We start from the raw sequence: 18,543 nt of genomic DNA, 5'->3' as shown, positions 1-18,543 counted from the left end.
TGAGGGTCTAGAACAGCGCCTGGCACACAGGAGCCATTCAGGTGATGTCTCTTGAATAAATAGCCGCTTCTCACTAAGCTGCGTGGACATCAATTAGATGACACACAGTTAAAAAAGCACACACATAAGAATACAGCTTCGATGTGATCGGATCGATAGAATTTAAATAAACCGAGTCTATGTGTCAGCAGCAAGGAATAGTCAGGGAGCTGACCCCATATAGGTGCCCAAAGGATTAAAAACTACATTCTATAAGAAAATATAAAAACAAACAGTTATCCAAAGATCTACGAGGCTTGAAAATAAAATTTAAAATATGTCTAAGTCACCCTGGCTGGTACAGCTCAGGCGGTTGGGCATCTTCCCGTGCACCCAAAGGTGGCCGGTTCAATTCCTGGCCAGGGAACATGCTGGGCTGTGGGCTTGATCCCTGGTAGGGGGTGTGCAGGAGGCAGCTGAGCAATGTTATGCTCTCACATCGATATTTCTCTCTCTCTAAAAATCAATATACTATTTTTTCAAAATAATAATAAAATGTTTAAGATAACCATCCTCACTCTTAGCTCCTGAGTAGATGAAATACCAATTGCTATTATATTAAATAAAATATGTAAAATTGAAAGTATAGTATTTCAATAAATTGTTTCAAACATCAGCTTTAGAATATTTATTCATGATATATCGGGGGCTATGGTAGGTGAAAGTTAAATAAACACCCTGCCTCAGCCCAGCATCACAAGAGGAAACATGAACACAGATTTCTGTCTTACTTGACATTGAGTCTGAAAATAGGGTGTTCTGGTTTTCCCAGAGAAGGGTGCTAAACCATAAGTAAAGGTTAAGAGGCAAGAAACAAAATGGTATGTTTGGAAATCCACGCACGCAAAGGTTTCTGATGTATAAAGTGCAAGACAGCAAATATGAGAAAAACAATGGTGGTTAAGAGGCCAAATAGTGAGGTTTTACATTAATAACATGCACAATTTCTTAGCAAAAAAAGTTTTCTACAATACTGATATATTCCAGAGATGCATTCATTGGATATAGAGCTCACACTTTCTGAAAAGTGCCCTAAATTCTAGTATTATTGACCAAAGTATTCCTGGTAATATTGCAACTAACCAATGCATGTTCCTTTCGCCCTTCCTTCCACGCCCCCTAGTACTATCACATCATGAGCACCCAAATTCCTTCTTCATGAAATGAGCCATCTGCAAAACTGCTGCTGGAGATTTGAGGTTAGTCCCATTGTTAGTTTATTAAATGTAATAAGTTACAATAATGAAGTATTAAAACGATAACCCACACAGGCAGAGCAAGCTAGAGATTCCCAAACAGGATTGTGAAAATCTTAACTTTTATATTTTTTGACTTGTGGTTTTAATATTACCAGTCTAATACACTAGCATTTCTCATATTTCATTAAAAAATATATAAAGAAAAATGTAGGTAAAAGAGCCATCTCTTTTGTGCATATAAAAATACACCATTACACAAGCAACTCTTCAAAAATGTAAATTAATAACAAAACTAAAGTGATTCTTTCTTTGAAGGGTGATTTAAAAAAACTAAATTCTCTTCAATCGGGTCTTATACTTTGTTGATTTTTATTTATTTTTTTATTATTTTTTTAATAGGTGTTTTTATTGATTTCAGAGAGAGGAAGGGAGATGGAGAGAAACAGCAATGATGAGTCATTGATCGGCTGCCTCCTGCACGCCCCCTACTGGTGAACGAGCCCGCACCCAGGCGTGTGCCCTGACCGGGAATCCAACCGTGACCTCCTGGTTCATAGGTCAGTGCTCAACCACTGAGCAACACTGGCCAGGCCTTTGTTGGTTTTTAAAAAATACCTGATGTTTAGTAAAATTCTATATAGCTTAATGCAAATGGAAAGCATTTTTTCAATGGATGGTTTAATGTTTCTCAAGAGATTCACTATTACTGGATTTTAATAATGAAAAAATAAAGGTCTTCTAGGGTCAATCACGCACCTTAATTAGCTGGCAAAATTTTACAGAATGAAAATTGAAATCGTAACTCCAGTACTGAAGTAGAAGCAAGACGTCCGTGTACACATGCATGGACATGCACACACACAGTAGACACAAACATGAGGGTGGTGAGTTGGCACCAAATCTTTGTCCTTTCCTTGTGATTTTTCCAAACCCTTATTTTATAGTCTGCAAGAGATTTAATACATGATGATACACACACACTCACACATGTACACTCACAAACACACACACTCACACAAAATCATACAACCTACGTTTGCTGATTACATCTGTTTAAATAAAAGGACTGCCATGAGAAGTACAAAGAATATTTTAATTCATTGACTTTTTTAAGTGGAAAAGTTTTAGAATTGATCTAATGGCATACGATTGGATCTCAAGTCTTTTTCTTCCTGTATCTAAGCAAAGATATTAAGCTACTTGAGGAAACAATCCTACAGAAAGACCTCTGGTCAGTAGGACTAGAAGAGCTGTCAACGATGGAGGGAAAGTTACTAAAATATACGGCCACCCCGAAAGGAAGGAAGGCGAATACCAAGTCCCATGGAAGACGAGGAAACTCGAGTGAGGAAACCTGGGCCTGAGTCATAAAGCCTAGTTCAGATCTGTGCCTGTGGGCACAGGGCTGACTCCACACCCGGGCACGAGGCGTCCAAGGAATGCAAGGTACATCCCCCAGCGGGGAGCTCCCGGTGAAAACGTCAAACACGACAGCTGACAGTAAGCGGGCGCTGGCAGGGCCACACGCCCCGGGAAGTGCAGGTAACAGGTGAATGCAAAGGAAACTTCACATAGGCTGATAAAGACAGTAAGAGAGACCCTAAAGCAAGAAGACATTACTGGAAAATCAACAGGTAGATCTTTCAAAGAAACAGAAATAAATTCTAGGGTTGATATTTACCAAAATACACAGGTTAGACGGTAGATAAACCTAACGGAATTATTAAACTAGAGGACAGACTTGAGGAAATCACCCAGCATGAAACACGGTGAATTAGAGAGACAGGAAATACGAAAAAAAGAGCCTGAGAGTTTGAAGGATCCAATGAGAGAGGCCGGCTTGTATTTAATAGGGATCCCTGAAGTCTTCAAAGGTAAATCAGATTGAATTCTAAACAGAATAAATCTTTAAAATTTACACCGAGGTGAAAACATGAATATAGAGTCTGTTTCAAAGTGCAGAGCAGGTTTGGAAGTCAGTGATGTCTCACTGAAATCTGGGATTGCTGTAATATGAAGATATATATGTACATGAAATGATCGCCTCAAGGCCATTTTATTTTATTTTTATTATTTTTTAAATATGTTTTTATTGATTTCAGAGAGAGGAAGGGAGAGGGAGAGAGAGAGAGAAACATCAATGATGAGAGAGAAGCATCCATCAGCTGCCTCCTGTGCGCCCCCTACTGGGGATTCAGCCCACAACCCGGGCATGTGCCCTGACGGGGAATCGAACCGTGACCTCCTGGCTTCATAGGTTGACGCTCAACCACTGCGCCACACCAGCCAGGCACCTCAAGGACATTTTAAAGGTAAAGATACTATTTCTTTATGTAATAATAAATAGACGAAAGCAGGAGAAAAATCATTCACTAAAATATGTACAAATAGATGAACTGGTAAAAATGCCATAGTCTCTCAATTTAAAAAAACTTGTCTACAGGAATCATTTGAACCAGATAATTAAAGTAGCGAATGTTCAACACACACTGAATAAAGGGTTTGGAATTTACAGTTTCTTCGAGAGAAAGCAATTTATTTTAAAACTTGACATGTGCTCTTTGGGCCCTTTTCCGTTCCTTTGTTGAACAGTGATCTATTCCAGTCAAGGAGCGACTGGCGATTAGAGCCCTTAACGCCCAGGCTGGAGGCCCCACCACTTTGTGTCACTCAGGATGTGAGCAGATGACTCACTGCTGTCTGGGTGCTGATGAGATCACATCCCTTCTCTGCAACGGAACACAGTTCAATAACGGGCTGAACTAAATTGGACTCAGCTGTTTTAAATAGCTTCTGGACAAGAGTCTCTGACAGTGTCCCCAACATGCCACAAAATTACCTATGAAGATCCAGAAAAATAGGAAACCTCAGCACGCAACCGAAAACCAGGCCCAGTAATGAATGCCCAGGCAGGCACGTAAGGCATTTGGACAGATAACAAGGCCGACGGAACCGGACAGAGAAACCACAGTTCACGGTGAACTCACGGTCTGCAACCAGAGACGCCCATCCAAAAGCCAGGAGGTGGCTCGTGCACCCTTCCTAGAATTTCTGCCGCCTGGTCAGAAGCATAAGGCCTGGGACAAACTCGAGGGTGCGGGCATCCTGCCACTGTGAAGTGGCTGCTTTATAAGAAAAAGTGCTATTCGCTCCCATTCTCACCCCCACCGGTATCACTTGCACACCCATTCACAGCCAGATCTCAGGGAACAGCTGAACAGGAGGTAGGGACAGAGGCCCCCGTGGCACGCTGCATGGCATCCTGGGAGGTGGCCTGCTCCACAAGCAAAAGGCTGCAGGTAAGGCCAGAGGAAAACAGAGCTGGGCATGTGTGCCTTTCAGGGGCTGTGGGTTTTCTTCTGCTCCATCTGTCTCGGCATCAGAAGTCACAGAAGCTCCCCGTTAGGCCGACAGAACAGGACCCGGTGAAGCCTGTTCACACCAGGCACTGAGCATTAGCCAGGTGCTGGGCAGTCCGCCTAAGGAGAGCTGATAAGAGGAGCGCGCCTGTCCCCAAGCAGAGAGTGAGTGAGGGGCCGCATAAGCCCACGCTCTACGTCTTGACAAACACCAGTTCCGGGCTGAGGTAAACTCAAAGACATACGGTAATATAAGGGTTTCATAAACATCCGGCACAAAAAAGGGAGCGGAATTTCATCCTATAGACTTGACAGTGAGAAGGACCTTTAGATTCATTTCTGCAGAAATCAGCGACTGTTAGAAATAGGTACACTCAAGGATTACAATGATGTTGGTAATAGTATTGCTTATGATAGCAAAATATTGAATGAAAACGTTCCTATACAACAACAGGGAATGGGTTAAACTGTGGAACCCTCTAGAGATTCTCAAAATGGTTTTTGAAGTACATATTCATTGACATGGAAAACTGATGATGACTTGTGATTAATTGAAAGATGTTTTTTAGAATTTGCACACATGCACAGACTTGTATGTGCAGAGAATAAAGGGTCTGAAACTTAACACTAACAAGTTAATAAAGGCTATCTCAGGGTTGTGGGACTATGATTCATTCATATTTTTAACTTTTCCTTACCTGGGTTACAAAATGCAAATGAATAAATTGAAACATTTTCTATGATAAACTTGCCTGTGCAATAATTTTTAAGCCAGTGTGTATAATGATATCACTGAAGAAATGAGGAATTTGTATATTTGCAAGGCTAAATGCAGTGGAGGTAAAATTTGAATTGAGGCAGTAATAGAAAAACTGATAGCTAAAAAAAATAGAAAATATAAAAAAGCTCTACTACAAGTTTTTAAAAAAATGAATAGAGATAAGAATATTGAGGGAGATAAGAGTAGAAATGATAGGATCAAATATATTTACAGTCTACATATAATATTTGTTCTGAGAAAAAACACAGGAAAATTGTGACAAAAATAATCATCGATGACGGTGCAGAAGAAAACTTTCCTCACTTGAGAAAAAGTTTCAAGTTGGTAGATGGAATAAGCTCACTACATTAAAGGATCACCGAAAAGAAAAATATATATGTACAAGCAACTTTTAACTGTACAAAAAGAGTGAAGTTACCCAGACTGTCCAAATATGCAAGCAAGCCAACAGAAACAGGCTGGATAAATGAAAATTACACTGGTCTTAATCCCTCAGCAACCACATGTCAGTCTACAGTGATGGTAAATCTTCAAGAGATTTATTTGGAGGGGAACAGTTATAATTTAAGCATGTTAATTTTGAACAAATCGTGGTTCATATATGAAAGTTTAAAAAATATATTTTCAAGAAATTCAAGAGTTTGAAAACAGTCAACCCATGTGCCTGCGTGTGTGTGTGCATGCACGTGCTCAAAGATACACATGGATATAGAGAGATGGATCTAAGTAAGAACTCAAGAAATGGAAATTTATGGCTTGAAAGTTTTATGGATGTTCCCTCCTTCAGACTGGAACACAATCTTTCAGATTCCGTTTGATTGTTTGCTGTGACATGGCTTAGATTGGGGGCAGAGATTTGCTTTACGATTCTGTCAATGGCCTTGTCCTTTTTTATACTTGTCCCAATATCAAGAAACGTGTTTCATATTTAATGTCTTTTTCTTAACATCTGTTGCTTTTCTCCATAAATATACAAACAATATGCCCACGGTGACAAACCCACGTATGTGTTCGGCACTGCAGCGTAGGAATGAGAGAAGCCCGTGTGACCTTGTCCGACGCGGAGCCGTACACACACACGCATTGGCATGAATCTTCCCCAAAGGCCAGTAATGACCACTGAGAACTTTGGGATGCATGCTGAACTACGGTTGTCTTTTTCATTGCTGCTGCAAGTTAAGTTGGGGAAAACTATTAATAATTCATATTCCTGTGGCAGTTATGCCCCTTATTAATCTCCTCTCCTAATTAGTCCCTGAGTGTTCCACTGAGTTCCTCAAAAATCATATGAAACAAAGTCAACAAAGTAAAAAACATACGTGTAGAAGAAAGACCGAACTAAACCATCAACACTCTACTAAAAGTTGTTATCTCAGAATGAATGTTGTCTTCTGTATATATTTTATCCATTTTCCAGATTTTCTACAGTAATCATCTATTTAAAACTCAAAAAGAATCAGAAAATCTAGTAAGTGTCTACAGTTCTTTTATATCATATAATGACAAAAGCTTTGAAAAGTATTGTATACACTATGTTCTCAACTATGCAAAAAGAAAGAAGACAAATACTTTGAAAAATGTTAACAGCTGCATTGAGTGAATGGTTGAATGATGAGTGATTTGTTTATTCCTTCTACTGTGCAATATTTTATGTTATAAACATGTATATATTTCATTTTAAGAGTAAAAACTTAATAATACAGAAACAAATTTATATTTTTTACATGAATTCAACTGATTATCCTATCATAAAACTTTCAAGGTCAGGATAACCTCCTTTGTGATAAAAATAAAATGTAATTTCCTAAAATTATTGCCTGGAATATTGATTTAAATTGATATGATCATTCATTAACACAGTATTTAGATTTTACCTGAAAGAAAAAGAGAAACTTTAACACAACTGCAGGGCACTGAAAATTCACTGAGTACCTAGAAGCTTCAAATGTAAAGAGACACTTCGACCACTCTAAATAAAAACATCAAGCAAACATTGATTTTTTTTTACTATCTGATTTCATTTGTCATTTGTCAAAGAACTTTTGATGTCCAAAGTGCTTCCGCAGAGAAAAGGGATGTGTGCCGAGTGATAGGACAGACGGGGACCATTCATTAAATCAGGAGCTGGAAAGAACCGGAGAGTCGCTCTGCAGACAGGCGCAGAGACATCACAAAGCCCGGTTTACATCCCCAAGCGGGGCTTTCTGACAAGCAGCAGCAGACGTGTTTGTTGTTGTTGTTAATCCTCACTGGAGGGTATTTTTCCCATTGATTTTTAGAGAGTGGAAGAGAGGGGGAGGGAGAGGGAGAGAGAAACATCAATGTGTCGCATGGACTGTTTGCCTCCCACACGTACCCTGACCAGGACCCGGGATTGAACCTGCAACTCAGGAACGTGGCCTTGGCCAGGAATTGAACCTGAGACCCTCTGACACTCTAACCACTGAGCTCACCATCCAGGGCAATACACATTTTTAGTGTCAAGATGACAGTGCCGATACTCCTGAAATGACAAGATCTGAGTGGGGAGAGTGGCAGCAACCCCAGGTCTTCATGGGTTAGTGGGTGACAATAAGCTGTCTTCGCTGGGGCCCCGACTCCTACATTTCAACAGTGGGGGTCGTTTCGCTTAACAAGTGGGACTGGTTTGTTTTCCCTCCGGCTCTCACCGGACCGGGACCTGAAGCGCAGACCCCGCCGCTTCCCTCGGGCGGCGCGGGGCTGGGGGAGGCGGCTCCCGCCAGGTCACGTCAGGGAGCGCGCCGACCTCTCCTTTCAGTCCCCGCACTTTGCAGGAGCCATCAATCCCCGGCTTGCTGCTCGACGCGGTGGCATATGCCCGCGCTTGAAGAACAGATGGAGGCCCGGGGGAAAGTGCTGCCGCAGGCCTGCTACAAGCAGCACCGCTCCATAAAAGGGAGCCGTTCGCACTAATTTCCCACATAAATTACGGGCGGCGGGGAGCACCAGCCCATTCAGCAGAAAACCCTTCATCCCGCTTCCAGAGGTCACCTCGCCCATTTAAATTAAAGTTATTTCCGAGACGCGGCTGTGTTTTCACGCCGCACACTTCTCGGGCACAGCGATTTGCATCAGATGAAAGGGTGGCATTCAGGGGGCATGCGGGCCCTCCTCCCAAAACAAGGAGCAGCTCCGTGATGCACAGGGGACTCGTTTCTCAAGACTTCCAGGGTAGGCTCTGCCTATTAATCACAGAGGGGTGAATGGCGGAAACAAAAAATCAGGAAAATTGTCACTTTCCTTGTAAAATTGGCCTCACAAATGCTATTGATATCTGTTATCCAAACCTGGGCCTTGGCTGCTAGCAAAGGAAACTGAAGTCCAGGCAATTCCAAGGGGGCATTCACGCTTCTTCCCATGAAACAAATTACCAAACTCTGAAATAAATTTGCCTATAAGATTTCACAAATCACCATCTGATTCACCTGGGGGGGGGGGTAATAGGTTAATTTTTTGAATCCTCAAGATATTGAAACATTAAGAAGCTGAAGCCACCAAAGGACTAAAATATTAATCCAACATTATAGAGGAAGGGAGAGGGAGTGAGAGAGAACCATTGATCGACTGCCTCCTGCTCGCCCCCTACTGGGGATCGAGCCCACAACTTCGGGCATGTGCCCTGACTGGAATCGAACCCGCGACCTTCTTGTGCATGGACTGCTGCCCAACCAACTGAGCCACACTGGCCAGGACCAAATACATTTATTTTAGTAATTATGAAACAAAATTTCTTAGAGCTCCCACTTAAAAAGAGCCTTAGCAATCATCTAGTACCTGGTCGTCACTTACAGATGGGGAAAGTAAGGCCTAGAGAGAGAGAGAGACACAGACACACACACACACACACGGCCAACGAAGCGGTGTCTTCGGAAAGGTTGAGGGTCAATCAGCTCTAATGCTCACATCCATTCAACACACATCACTGGGCACCTGCTCCGTGCAGATACTGCTCTAGGCCCTGGGATTCGTGAATGAACAAACCGGAGACGCAGACGAAGGTCCCTGCCTTGGGAAAGGTCAAGCTACACCATTTCATTAACCTTGACATTGGCGCCACTGAGGGCCCCTGCCTGGCTTTTATTTTTCTTACAATATTTGAACTGTGCAAAGCAACTTAAAATCTTTTAGTCATAAACTGGGGCATAAATCCATAAATGAATAAATGTATATAATTCACTGGTTAAAAAATAGAAAAGTGTGTTTTTAGGTACCTAATTAATATTAATTTATGAGGCCGCCTTTTAACAGAAAACCACAGTCCTGTGATCCTAGTTTCCGTCAAGGAGAAACTGTGTGATGACTCGGTTAACCTCGGGGGTGCCCTTCGGGGTGCGGTGTGTACTCCTCCCCCAGGCCCGGGAGGAAGACGCACCTCTGGCAGCGCAGAGAGGCTGCCTCAAGCCCCTTCTCACCGGCCCACCTGTCTCACTTCTGGGCTTATTAATTTTATTCCAGTGTTACCGGCTACTAAAAATCATTTGCGTCTCAAATTAAGGATTAAAAAACAAGAATGCCGAATGCCCGCCACAACGCTGGCAGATGAGGGATTGATTGCGGGCGCTGAGCAGGAAATCTGAGGCCAAACGGGCCCATTCGGAGCTTTTCCCTTTTGGAGACAATGCGAAGATTTGCGATTTTAGTTGCGCTTGGAACAGGGTTTATATTATACCCTCATTTGGCTGGAGTACAGGGCCTCTGTTTTTTGCCCAAACCTCTCTAATATCTGGGAAATCCTTATGTATATTCATTCGTTAGAAATTTGGCAGGAAACAAGGCTCTCTTCGTGCATGTCGCAGGCCCTCACGTAGGTGGTGACACGGGCAGGTCTAGCGATATTCATGCACCAGCCTGCCTATAAGTTGTAAGAATTTAGAGACATTTTAGTGTGGTTGCAGCTGCTTTCGTCTGCAGAATAACCGAATGGGTTACAATGCTGTTTAGTTATTTTTAAAAATACGACGTGACTAATTTTCTCCAACTCTTTTTCCCAAGGCCCGTATAGAAGCGGTTATTTTAAAATAACATGTATGTCGGTACAATTTTAAAACAATGACTCAGAATCGCAATTTGTGGAAAAGGGCGATTTTCACAGTGCTCCTAGGATTCATATCTGTGCTCCTCACGAGCTGCGTAAGAAACAATTATTATTTGGGTGACCCGCACAAATGACTTCGGGTCCCTGTCCAAAGCAGGGAACGCGGGTGGGCTCCTGGCCCCTTCTCCAGAATCGGCCCTGGAAGAGCCAGAGGGGAAAACCTGGATTCCCAGTGAGGAAAGGAGGGAACGGAAGAGAAAGAGGGGAGAGGAGGCGGGGACAGGGGACAGGGGAGGCGGGGTGGGAGGCAGAAGGACCAGAGGGCAGAGAGGAAGGAAGGGGGCAGAGGTGGGAGAATCCAAGGCCTGAGGCTGTTTGAAACTGATGGGGGGCGGTTTACAGAAAAGCAGTGTCAACGCCCCCGAGGTCGAAGTCCCCTGTGACTCGATTTAAATCTCCTCTCCAGGGAAGGGCCTTCTGTGCTCAGGCTTCCTCCCGCCCTCCTCCGAGCAGCAGAGCTGGACACAGCACACGGGGTATTTCTCAGGTCTGTGCGACGCTTCTTCTCCCTCCGGGGTGCCCACGGGGGGCGCCCACCCCCACCCCCACCCCCACCCCTGGCGCTGTCCTTGGGGGGGGGGGGTGAGTCATGTTCTGGGAGTCCAGGAACCTGGAGGACGGGCATTTGAGAAGCGGAAACTCAGAATCTTTAAGTGTCCCTTGCCCTGCGATGACCTGCTCCGGGAGGCGTCAGAACGGTTAGCTCTTTGCCCTTTCTCTAGCCTGTACTCGATATAAAGCCACCACCAATGAGAATAAAAAGTCTCATTTCCTGTCAGTAGAGTCAGAGAGACGCAGAAAACGGGGCAGGTGAAACATGTGAAGGGACCATGACGCGTTTTGTGGCTTTCTCCATTGCTAATCACCAGTTCTTTGCTATATTTAGAAAATGAATATTGAGAAATAAAAAAGTATGCCGGAGCTTGCCTGGTGGATTTCATATTCCGGGTCGGATCTATTCATCTTGCCCCTGACAAACACACAGAAAATTTCACCGCAAATACCTTGCAAAACGCGCTCATGTTTACCACGGGACGCACGCTCACCGCAGACGGCCGCGACAGAACCGCACGCGTCAGTCCCCGCTGTGCACCCCAGCAGTCGCTCCCGCCTGGCTACAGGCTCCCGTCTGGACAGCAGGTTCGGGCATTTTATTATTTTACTGCGATTATCTTAATCTAGAGCAGCGCTGTCTAATATGGTGACCATGTGGCCATTTAAATTAAAATTAATTAAAATTAAAATTTCAGCCCTCGGTCTCGCTGGGCACATTGCAAGGGCTTAATGGCCACATATGGCCGGTCATGATGCATCAGCACAGATGTGGATGGAGCACTTCCACCAGGGTGGAGAGTGGATCCGCCGCCGCTCTGATCCTCAGAGATGCCACGAGAAACAAACAAAACCACACAGGCTGCGGCCTTGGGTCTGCCCTGCCGTGGGCATACGGAACAAATGGCCATTTCTGTGGGCACCAAACTGTGATGTCAGCTCGGGACTTGGGCTGAGACACCTAAAGGTGCATAGACACTTACCCATCTCTACGTCTCACCTCTATCTCGGACCTCATTAGGTTGTTTATAAGACACAACCATAGAGCCTTGTTATTTCAAGACTATATGGTGATTTCTAATACGATGGTGATCGGCCAGCTAATCCTGAGCAAGAAGGGGGATCTGACGCCCTGGGCAGGGAGCCTCTGCCAGCTCCGCAGAGGGGAGGAGCCTGGCAGGGTTCAGAGCAGTGACCCCTGAGTACCTCAGGCTCACAGGCCGCCTGCGGTCCTGGTAAAGGAAATGGGCCTCCTCACGCCTTAGTCGAGCCCACCATGGCAGGCACTCGCAAGCTCCCTGGTGTCCTGGGGTGTCACACGAGTGTGGAGTAGGGGACCCGTGTTTTCTTGGGGCAGCACAGCTACTCAGGAGCCTTCAGTGACACGAAGGTGAGACGTTTGCCTGACCAGGTGGCCCACTGTCCACACACGGGGGAGGACAGTGCAGGGCCTGGGTTTGTTTGCTTTTGTGCCAGTGGTGGGGGACCCCCGCTTCCATCAATATCCATGGCCCCCTCCTTAGGAACGCTGCACCCCAAGGAAGAGTCCCAGGCGCCTGCCTACCAAGTGCCAGATGGTGCCCACAGTGCCCGAGCCAAGGAATAGGTATGGATATTAAGCCTACGCTTAATCATTTTAATGTTTTATTTTCAGTATTAAAATAGTGCACTTGAACTGTGCTTAGCAGAGCTGGAAAAGAGCGGAAGTCTGCGGGTCCCGGGGTAAGACGTCCCTTCAAATCCCCGCGATTATTCCACTGGAGGCGGCAGGTGAATCGCCTCCCTGCCCTGGCGCTCAGGTTGCTGAGTCGGTGCCACGGGCAGTGGTGGCTTAAAGGAATTAACGTGACTGCAAAAGAAAAGCAGTTTATATCCCTCCTGACAGCAGGATTAGCAGAGATGGAGAGAAATGATTCACCATGTGCTATTTTCAAGATGAATTTTTTCTAGTCTCTTGACATTTCTAAAAGTTACTCATAAGATTATTTGAAGGGGTCAAAGAATCCATAAATTATTTTTATTGATATGATTTTTAGGTGCTATAATTACTTAAAAGACCAAAGCCGCTCACTTTTTATAAGGAAATATGGCATATTCTGTTACTAGAAAGGGAATAGGCTTTTAAAAACTCCTCTGTGTTATCTTGTGTGGAACGGTAAATAGACAGACAAGCATAAAATCCACAAGACAAATCAAATGTGAACAAACCCCCGAAGTCACAGTGAAGTGCTGGGACACGTACTTCTGCTAAGACTAAAATGGGCACATCCTCACATAACGTATTTCACATCTGAACAGAGATGATTACAAGCATGATAGTAACGCCCTTCATCTTCCTAAAGAAATTACGACAAAATTCAGTAACAAGGACCCTTCAGATTTCTCCTGCCAAATAATTTCTAATAATTCTAAGTTCGATGACTGAATGCCAGACGTCCGCTCAAGGCTTAGAAATATTTGATAATTACATGAAAACATTTACAGACGCGCTAGAAACAATGGAAACAATTCTTTTAGTTTTCCCATGAAACAGGGTAGAGGTTCATTTCAATGACTCTTTCCAAGACACTTTGATGAATTCAACTTGATAATTTTATATTTTTAAAAACATATGTTTTTACTGATTTCAGAGAGCGGAAGAGAGAGAGGGAGAGAGATCTAGAAACATCAGTGATGAGAGAGGGTCATCCATCGGCTGCCTCCCACACGTCCCCCAAGGAGGCTGGGCTGAAACCCGGGCACGTGCCCCGACCAGGACTCAAACCCACAGCCCCTGGTTCACGGCCGATGCTCAACCGCTGCGCCACACTGGCCGGGCGATTATTTTATCTTTTAACACCAAGCTGTTGGTTACTAATTACAAACGATTGCTACGTTCACATCCAGACACCGCCGCGGCACTTTTTAGCGAGACGGTCAGTCACTTAATTCAAACGACACTTGGTAAACGCCCTCTCACGCTCGGGCCCCGACCTGGTTACACAGGCGCCCCTTCTCCGTCCCCAGCCTCCGGGCCCTTTTGGCTGATCAGCGTCGCCCGCAGCCAAGCGGCTGATAACGAAAATAATTAAATGGCAGAAGCTGGTGAGAGGTCCGCATTCCTTTTTCAAATTAAATGTAACAGCCTTTCTCTGGGGAAGAGACTGACACGTTTTTACAAATAACATCCTTTGAGAAATAACAGCCTTCGAGAGAGAAACGGCCGCTAGGATGGAGTCATTAGGCGATACATTTATCTTGAAGCCAATTAACCTTTTGTCAAAAAAGTGTCGGTGCTGCAACGGTTCCGGGGGCGGGGGTCACCCTCTAACAGGGCACGCGTGTCCGCCCCTGCGCGGGTGACACGCGCTGCGGACGGCGAGAGGGCAGCACCGAGGGCCGGTGTCCTTCGCGTTCCGCCCGCATTTCCAGGGCCCTGACCTATCCACTCGGGTAGTTAAAGCGTCCGTTTGGAGGCGTCCCGCCGGAAGGTGAACTTTGGGGGAGATAAATGGCTGTGGCTCTCCTGTCCCACCACCAGCTCCATCATTTGATGGACTGCTCGGGACAGGCCGGGCTGCCAGGTTCTCATAAAAATAGAGATGAATGGGGCACCGGGCAATTCTCTAAGGCACAGCAGCTCTGTCATCCTCTTGGTCGCAGGCTATCGTTGAATTGCTCGTCAAGGCGGACGCCGACGCGGGGCCCCCGAGCGCCCACCGGCCGCCCTCCCGTCGCCGGGCAGTCGCGCCAGCTCACTGGCCCTGCCGGCGGGCCGCGCGGCCTCGGGCTGTGGCCGCAGCAGGCGCAGGCGGCTCTCCCGCGGGGCCCCGACTTACCTTCCAGGCTATTTTGTTTCCTCTCGAGTCGTGCTCCAGGGCAATGGGGAAGTCTCCTCGCTCATAAAATTTCCGGAACGCTGTGGGCTTGGTTGGTCTCTCTTTAAATGCTCCTGCGGCAGGAGGGCCTCTCACCTGCAAAGAAAACAGAGCAGGGATCAGAGTTTTAAAAGGCTAAAAACTAAGACAGGCACAGTAGACGGACTGATTTTGCATGAAATATTCTGGACAAGAGAGACCAAATCACTAATAATGGACAAGCATCTCACTAATACAGACACTTGGAGAAGAAAATTATTTTATAATCACGGTGAAGTGTTACTTTATTTCAAACTACTTTAGAAAGTATTCCTAGAAAATGTCGCTTCAAAATATCGCTTTTTAAGGTAGAAAAGCCTGAACGTTTGTTTAAAAATTTTTAAATGAAGGTATCTAAGTTCAGAGTGTCTAAACTTCAAGTTTCCTAATTGCAAATTCTAATCTTGGTCTGATTTACTCGGTGGAATACTTAAGTAATGCATTTAAAATATCTCCTTTAAATCTTTCTACATGCTTAACACGGTAGGATAAATGGGGGGGGGGTAGGGCTGAAAGGGGGCATCTGCAATACTTTCAACAATAAAGATAAATTTTAAAAATATTAAAAAATATATGAACAAAACTGCAAAATTTACGAGTGATAAATGACAGAGTTTAAGAAGGAAAACAGCAGCCTACTATGTGCATAGCACATATCTGCTAATATGAATTCATGAGAAAGTAGCATTAGAATAGATTACATGAGGCCGTTTCATCCCCCAAATTGAGATGTTTATGAAAGAATATTTTATACTGAGTTGTTCACATTGAGCACATCTTTTAAATGTGCATTTTTTACGTATGAGCTAATTCATTGGGTTACAGAACTCAAGGTGATTAGTGAACTCTTCAGAAATTTGTGGCCCTTCCACAGAGTTCCTTTCATACGGTCCAAACCCACCTTTCCCTGCTTGAAAAAAAGGTAAATACTAATCACTTATTAGTTTAATAAAAACATGATTATATCATTAATTCTTAATATGAACAAGAGGGCCAATCGTTTATGTTATACCTTAATATTTGAAGTTATGTCAATTTTTAATATTTCCATGAAAACCTTTAATTTTAACAAAGAAATACATAAAACATATGTACTATAAGAAGTCTGCCAGATCATGGTGAGCCCATTGTATCTAACGTCCATGTAAGGCTGACACCAGGAGCCGAGAGGATATTAAGAAATATCTCGCTGAGGTGACTGACGGAGGGGAGCTGCAGAGGGAGGTGACGCGCAGGCGCCTGTTGAAGGTGAATCTCCAGCTCAGCGTCACGTAGTAACGGAGGTGACCCTGGGCGGTGGGGCAACAAGGTTTCTTCTTCCTTATTCACGGTTTGAAGGTTCTCCTGCTATTAGAGTTATTAGCCACCATGTCCAGCTAAGTTCATCTAACAGATAAGTAGCCACTTGTGCACGACAACTGCCCCGCGCAGGGCTCCGCGTTGGGCGCCGCACACAAAGGAGGATGTTCTCAGCTCCGCCGGCACGGAGAAAGCGGGCGGCTTTGATTCCCGGGCTGCTGCAGCGCGTGGGCCAGTAAATCTTGGGGACCTGAGAGAGAACTGGCAACTTGCATTTTGCCAAGACGTGACATTTTTAAGAAGTTGCCATCTACCGTCATGCCGCCATTTTAATGCCCCCGGACGTGGCAGAACACACTGTACGAAGCCGAGTTAAAGCAGCACGCGCGCTGACGTGCAGGAAGTTACAGGGCAGGGGCGCGTGTGTGTGCGTGTGCGTGTGCGTGTGTGTATAGAATTGTTATCTCTATAGTACTGATTACTGGTCAGAAGATATGTTATTTTATTGTTTTTTTAATTAACCTTTTTACGAATAAAGAAAATGTATCTATACAGTGGAATATTATTCAGTCATGAAAAAGGAGGGACTCCATCTACAGCAACACGAACGGACCTAGAGGTATTATGCTAAGTGAACTAAGTCGGACAAAACGACAAATACCGTATGATCTCACTTAGAGTAGAAACTGAAAGAGTGCAACTCTCAGACACGGAGAGGAGAAGGGTGGTTGCCAGGGACTGAGGAGGGAGTGGCATCAATCGGCTGTCTTTTCTCATTTGCTTTGTGACCTTCCTGATTCCTGGTGGGACGGTTGATTTTCAGTTGAAACATGGGTGTTGGTGTATTCTGAGACTCTGGGTCTTAAACCCTCTGCTTTAGCCGGTTTAATCTGACATCTCTTGGGCAGAGATTCGGGGAGGGTGCCACCTCGTTACTGCCAGTTTGCTGTTGAGGCCCTGGTACCCTGGCCGGTTCGGCTGACCCCTGCGGAGGGGGCTCCTCCTTAATGCTGCGTGAAGGTGGGGCTGCAGCAGCACTCGGGCCTCCGCTGACAGGCCCCCGAGAGGGAGGAGAGCCGGGCTCCTGCTCCCCACGCACAGAGGGGCCTCCTTACTGCTGGGCGGCAATGAAGTTCCTGACGCCTCCAGCAGGCTTCCTCTGCCAGCACCCCGGCGGGAAGGGGGGGAGCCTGTCATTCCTGCGGGCCCAGCCCCGCCCATGCGATCTCCACGGACACTGTGGGTGTTGGGGGCCCCTTGATGCTCTAATAGAGATGAAAGGCCCGATCCCTCATTTAAAATCTTCAGGTACAACCATTATTGAGATCTTCCATCTGCTCATCACCTGCTAACCATCCTTCTGATATTTTCTAGATGCTCAATTATTATTTATGTGGTCAACAGCGAGCCTCCCACTTATTGAACTGCCCTAAAATTTGCTCGACATGATCCAGATTTCTCCCGTTCTTTGTATTATCTTCTGATCAATTTCTTCTTCCTTTTTCCTAAATACACTCCAACCTTCTGAACTCAACACTCTAATTGTCCAAACTTTCCAAGGAATGAACACATTTCTCATTAAGAAGCCCATGGGATTTTCCTAAGTTGTTCTAGAGAACGTTCACACTTAACAGGTGAGGACCTGTTAGTGCAACAGGGACGTTACCTAATCTTATGCGGATGCTCTGTCACTATAGCTCTAGATAATACATTTTTTTCTGTTCCAAATACAAATGTATCCACTTAAACTTTACAGGAGGACACACTACTTTTTTTAAATATTCTACACGTAATCCATTCCAACGTTCCAAGTAATTCTAAAAATCCAGTGAAAGATAGCCGACCTCCGGAGATGTAATAAAGACAATATTACTGGAAAACATACAGAAGGCTGCAGCTTGAGTAAACGACTGAGCACAAGCAGAAGGACTGCTAAGAATCCTTATGTAAGCCCCAGGTTTGTAGAACTGCTGGAAGTTGCATTTAATGTCCTATGAATTTTACTCCAATTTATTATTATAAATAATACAGAGCAAATAAGGAACCATAAGTCAAACTAGATTTGTGGGAAAATGCAATTAGGATCCGCCTGGGGGGGGCATCCCTAAACCAATTAGGAAGAGGGGACGTTGCAGCAGGATGCCTTTAATAAAACCCGGTGCACTTGGGAGCAAGCCCGGGTGGCCAGCGCCCTCCACGCCCGCGTCTGCTGAATGCACCCTAACGGATGCAGGACTGAGAGCCTGGTCTCCGCCGCACGGCCACAGCACTCGTAATAATCAGCAGGAGGGAATTTAAGGCT

The 18,543-nt window shown here is 45.0% G+C and overlaps 1 protein-coding gene across 1 annotated transcript in view; it reads right to left on the bottom strand.

The window, feature by feature from the left end:
* Positions 1-18,543, bottom strand: part of PACRG (parkin coregulated) — a 285,139-nt gene that overhangs the window by 219,153 nt on the left and 47,443 nt on the right. The window contains exon 2 of the mRNA XM_087817736.1: positions 14,865-14,999. Within this exon, the coding sequence (XP_087673862.1) occupies positions 14,865-14,999 (135 nt within the window). The remainder of the gene's footprint in view (positions 1-14,864; positions 15,000-18,543) is intronic.

Source organism: Miniopterus natalensis, chromosome 5, assembly GCF_054644295.1.
Source record: "Miniopterus natalensis isolate mMinNat1 chromosome 5, mMinNat1.hap1, whole genome shotgun sequence".
NCBI classification, from domain to species: Eukaryota; Metazoa; Chordata; class Mammalia; order Chiroptera; family Miniopteridae; genus Miniopterus; species Miniopterus natalensis.
This window is presented reverse-complemented; position numbering and strand designations above follow the sequence as displayed.